Source organism: Nansenia antarctica (assembly GCF_963989245.1).
Source record: "Nansenia antarctica genome assembly, chromosome: 11".
In the NCBI taxonomy this organism is placed as follows: domain Eukaryota; kingdom Metazoa; phylum Chordata; class Actinopteri; order Argentiniformes; family Microstomatidae; genus Nansenia; species Nansenia antarctica.
The window spans coordinates 11,158,667-11,163,072 of record NC_137681.1 but is presented as its reverse complement, the minus strand read 5'-3'; the positions used below and the strand labels follow the sequence as shown (position 1 = coordinate 11,163,072).

At 44.2% G+C, this 4,406-nt stretch overlaps 1 protein-coding gene across 1 annotated transcript in view; it reads left to right on the top strand.

Moving 5' to 3' along the window:
* Positions 1-1,914: 1,914 nt before the first annotated feature.
* katnip (katanin interacting protein) overlaps positions 1,915-4,406 on the top strand; it is a gene marked incomplete at both ends in the record, with an annotated part of 26,362 nt that continues 23,870 nt past the window's right edge. Inside the window, one exon of the mRNA XM_080542270.1 lies at positions 1,915-1,926. Within this exon, the coding sequence (XP_080398396.1) occupies positions 1,915-1,926 (12 nt within the window). The remainder of the gene's footprint in view (positions 1,927-4,406) is intronic.

The following is a 4,406-nucleotide window of genomic DNA, read 5'->3' as shown; positions in this document are numbered from 1 at the left end:
AATGGTGTGTTTTGTCTTCATGGCATTGACATATATCCCTGTCCTTTCCTCCCTACATCTGGGGAGGCTTGTGGGGTGCAGAAATCGGAGGACATGCTCATTCTAATGCATCGAATCAGGAATGCTATCGAAATGGCATACCATTGTTCATTGTACGCTACTTTTTTGACACATACATTTGGTGGACATTCAACAACTGGTTTGTTGTCAGCTAATGCTGCTCACGGATACGTTTGTTTACAAGCCAAATATTAGCTTATTCATTTGCCTTTGAAAAATAATTCCCTTCTACCCCTGCTACCTAAGTGAAGAAACTCTCAAGCCAGTGCATCCTTGAGCAGCACTGACAACACACTGTTTGTTCTCTACTGAAACAGTTCGTGAGTTTAGAATGATAAGGTTCTATCTCCATTTAGGGTAGTTCAGAGATATTGAGCGTCAAAGTTTTTACATTCCATTACGTTTTGTGAGATGGAACCTTTGTATTTTATGAATTACTAACTCAAAAAATGTCAACATTTTTAAAAATAACACCACACAGGCATTAATGAACACCTAATGGATCAGATTATGTAAAAAACTCAATTTTGACCAAAAATGGAGATAGAACCTTATAATTCTAACGTCACGAGTTGTCAGATGGCCATATATGTATATATAAAAAAAGAATAAACGAACCGTTTACAGTGACGTACTACAGTAGAGATCTCTGCTCCTCCTCCGGGGGGGCGTGTCCTACGCTGAAGGGCCGCCGTGATTGGTGGACACGATCCTCCTGGTAACCAGCACCAACAACCGCTATCAACAACACGAGAGACAAACGGACAACTTCATCTGAATAACGACCAAAAAACGAACAGCACGAAAGAGATCGTAATGGACTGTAAGTAAGTCATTCGAGACAACGTTTTTTGGCTGTCCGGAAATGAGCTGATGTTGATGAAAAAGTCACATAAACAGCAGCATTTGTGTTAGTGGCCACAGAGACTATTCGTTAACAAGCTAACTGGTTAGCCCAGCAGCAGCTATCCATCCAGTTGTTGTAGCAGCCAGCGGTCAACACATCATCCACCAGCAGGCTAACTAGGCTGTTATGAATTATGATCTAGCATAAGCATTGCCATTATTAGCTCGTTTGACAGGCTTAGTTGGTGTATCTGCTATAGCACCCAGCTGCACACATCTGGAGGGCTTGGTTGGTTGGTTGAAAAGCCTTTGGGGACGCTGAGATGAGATGCTGACACAATGACAAGGTTACGTGGCTGATTATTGACATATCGTGAGCTTAGAATGAGAAGGTTCTATCTCCGTTTAGTGTAGTTCAGAGATATTGAGCGTCAAAGTTTTTACATTCCATTATGTTGTGTGAGATGGAACCTTTGTATTTTATGAATTACTAACTCAAAAATGTCAACATTTTACAAATAACACCACACAGGCATTAATAAACACCTAATGGATCAGATTATGGAAAAAACTCAATTTTGACAAAAATGGAGATAGAACCTTATAATTCTAACGTTAAATGTTAGCAGCTGCGTGTGTGTTTCTTCCTGACAATGATTAGCCCCTAGATAGAATCATGGTTTTATACATGGTTGTAGCAAGAAAGAGAGAGAGAGAGAGCTGCAGCAGCCCCCCAAAGCCCCCCGGGCCAGAGTCGTATCTATCCGCGGCGTTACATTTTCTGCTCATGCGGGGTGAAATCTAATCATCCCGGGGTGGGGGGTGACCTTTCTAGCAAGCAAAACAGCTGTATTTTTGTTGTTGTTGCTCTTTTCTATAAACATTCTTCTGCTGGCACACTAGTTCAGATCAGTGTATGTTGTCATTTTTTTCTCGCTGCAGAGAGATGAATTAAAACGTGATGGAGTGATGGAGTTAGATGCGTTGGATCGTCACAACGGACCGACCATGGATAAAGAGGTAAACGCTGTATGTCCCCTCTCTGGTTTCATCTCAGAAAGCACAGGATTGGCCTTGCTTTGACCTGTCGAATGGAAAGAACCAGATGGATGTTCCCTCCTCCCTCTCTATCTTTCTCCAATTTGGGTGTTTACAGTTACTTTGCAGTTACCTTGCTGTACAATAAGGGATTCGATCCGATTGTGACTCAGTGACCTATTTGTTTATTGTTATTTTAGGCATATTAGACTTATGGCGCTTCTCCATCAGCGGCCCGGATCGCTTCGGGTCGGGTCGCTTCGGGTCGCTTCGGCCCGCTTTTGAACAGTTCTGGTTTTCCACTATACACAACAGACCAGGAACTAGTAGGAGGAGTAGGCGATAGTAGGCGGAGTTACGCGTCATAACAGCGCGCCATGGTGGTGACGTATATTTTCACGAGACACAACACAGCCACAACAACAGCGACATGGAGGAACTTGAAGCTATCGTATACTTTTTCCTCGGCATGTGGTATATTACTAACCGTGATTTTTTGGGAGAGAAAGAGAAAGAGAGAGAGGAAGCTATGTACACATAATAAAGTCATGTTTTTTTGAACCCTTAAAACCACTGCCTTCACTTGTCTGCTTTATGAACTGTAGTATCATTGTGTGCCGTGTTATTCACGGACAAACACGGTGCCCTTTGCGGGTTAATAACTTCGGTTTACCGTGGGTTAGGATAACAATTCAAACGTGTCCGGATAGGGGAGAGGACAGGGAATCCAAAACCATTTGAATGGTATCGATCCTACACTCCTATCACCGTCGACAGCGCGGAGCGAATTCCCGGGTAGAAATATTCTCTGCCCCCGCTGTCAACAGGAGTTTCATCCAGCAGCAAGCGGTGCTTTGCGGGTTAATAACTTTGGATTACCGTGGGTTAGGATAACAATTCCAACGTGTCCGGATAGAGGAGAGGACAGGGAATCCAAAACCATTTGAATGGTATCGATCCTACACTCCTATCACCGTCGACAGCGCGGAGCGAATTCCCGGGTAGAAATATTCTCTGCCCCCGCTGTCAACAGGAGTTTCATCCAGCAGCAAGCGGTGCTTTGCGGGTTAATAACTTTGGATTACCGTGGGTTAGGATAACAATTCCAACGTGTCCGGATAGAGGAGAGGACAGGGAATCCAAAACCATTTGAATGGTATCGATCCTACACTCCTATCACCGTCGACAGCGCGGAGCGAATTCCCTGTTAAAACGTTTCTCTGCCCCCGCTGTCAACGGGACTTTCAACCAGCAGCAAGCGGTGCTGCGAGCAGCAGCGGCCGGGTGAACTCCCGGTTCATTGAGTTTACGGTTAAAAGCATAACTTCTCGGGGTGTCAGCGCGGTGGTTAAGGGCTCAAAATGACCGTATACCGATGGTGAAGTTAGCAAAGGAGTATTGTGTTTCTACCACATTCACAGCCGGTGTTATTCACGGGCAAAGACGGTGCATAATAGCGATTTTTGTGTTATGCTTGTTGTAAATAAAAGTTCTATGATGCATTGAAATGACATTAAACTAAGATAATACGATGGTCAGCATAATTTTTTGAATCTTTATTAATAAGCTATTACAGAAACTGTAGTGACATTTTCCAAGAGCGAATGTGGTATTTCAAGTTGGCGATTAGCGAAGAAATCTATGAACATGGGATGACGATTTCCATTGACCAATCAACGGTGTGCAGCGTCACACGTCACACGCAGCCTGGCAAAAAGGTTCCGGGTCTACATTTGGACCCTGGTATCGAAGGGTAGCTAAAGAAGCGAGCCGAACCGTGCCGACCCGACCCGGGCCGACAAATGGAAAAGCGCCAAAGAAGCAGGCCAGCCCGGGTCGACCCGGGCTGGCACGATAGTGGAAAAGGGGCTTTATTCATGTACTCATCTGTGCCTCTTTACCATAATCGAGATGTTTTAGTTTAGATGACTTCAGGGGAGGCTGGTGGAGGTAGAAATCGAACGACGGGCTCATTGGAATTGAATGAGGAATGGTATCAAACACGTATACCATTCCATGCATTGCAATGAGCCCATCCTCCAATGTCTACCTCCACCAGCCTCCATTGGTGCAATACATGTTATTATTTATGAAGTTATTTGACTGCCAATGGCCCCTGGTCATAGCATAGATTTCTTTTTCTTATAATGACTGATGGATAGACGATTCACTTACATAAACAAATACTATTTGTTGTAAGTCATGTCAAATGTCAATTTAGTTATTACTCCTCAATGCTGCTGTTTCTCTGTCCTTCTTTCCTTCTTTCACTGTTTGGTTCTCATTCTATTCTTCCTTCACCTCTCCTTCTGCTTCTCTTCAGCGCTCCTGGGCCGTGTGTACTGTGTGTGACTGGGCCGTCTGTACTGTGTGTGACTCACAGATGCAGTAGCCTAGCAGTCTGGTTACCACCATGTAAGAGGGCTTAATAATGTCATGCCCTTTCTCTGAATGTGCATGAC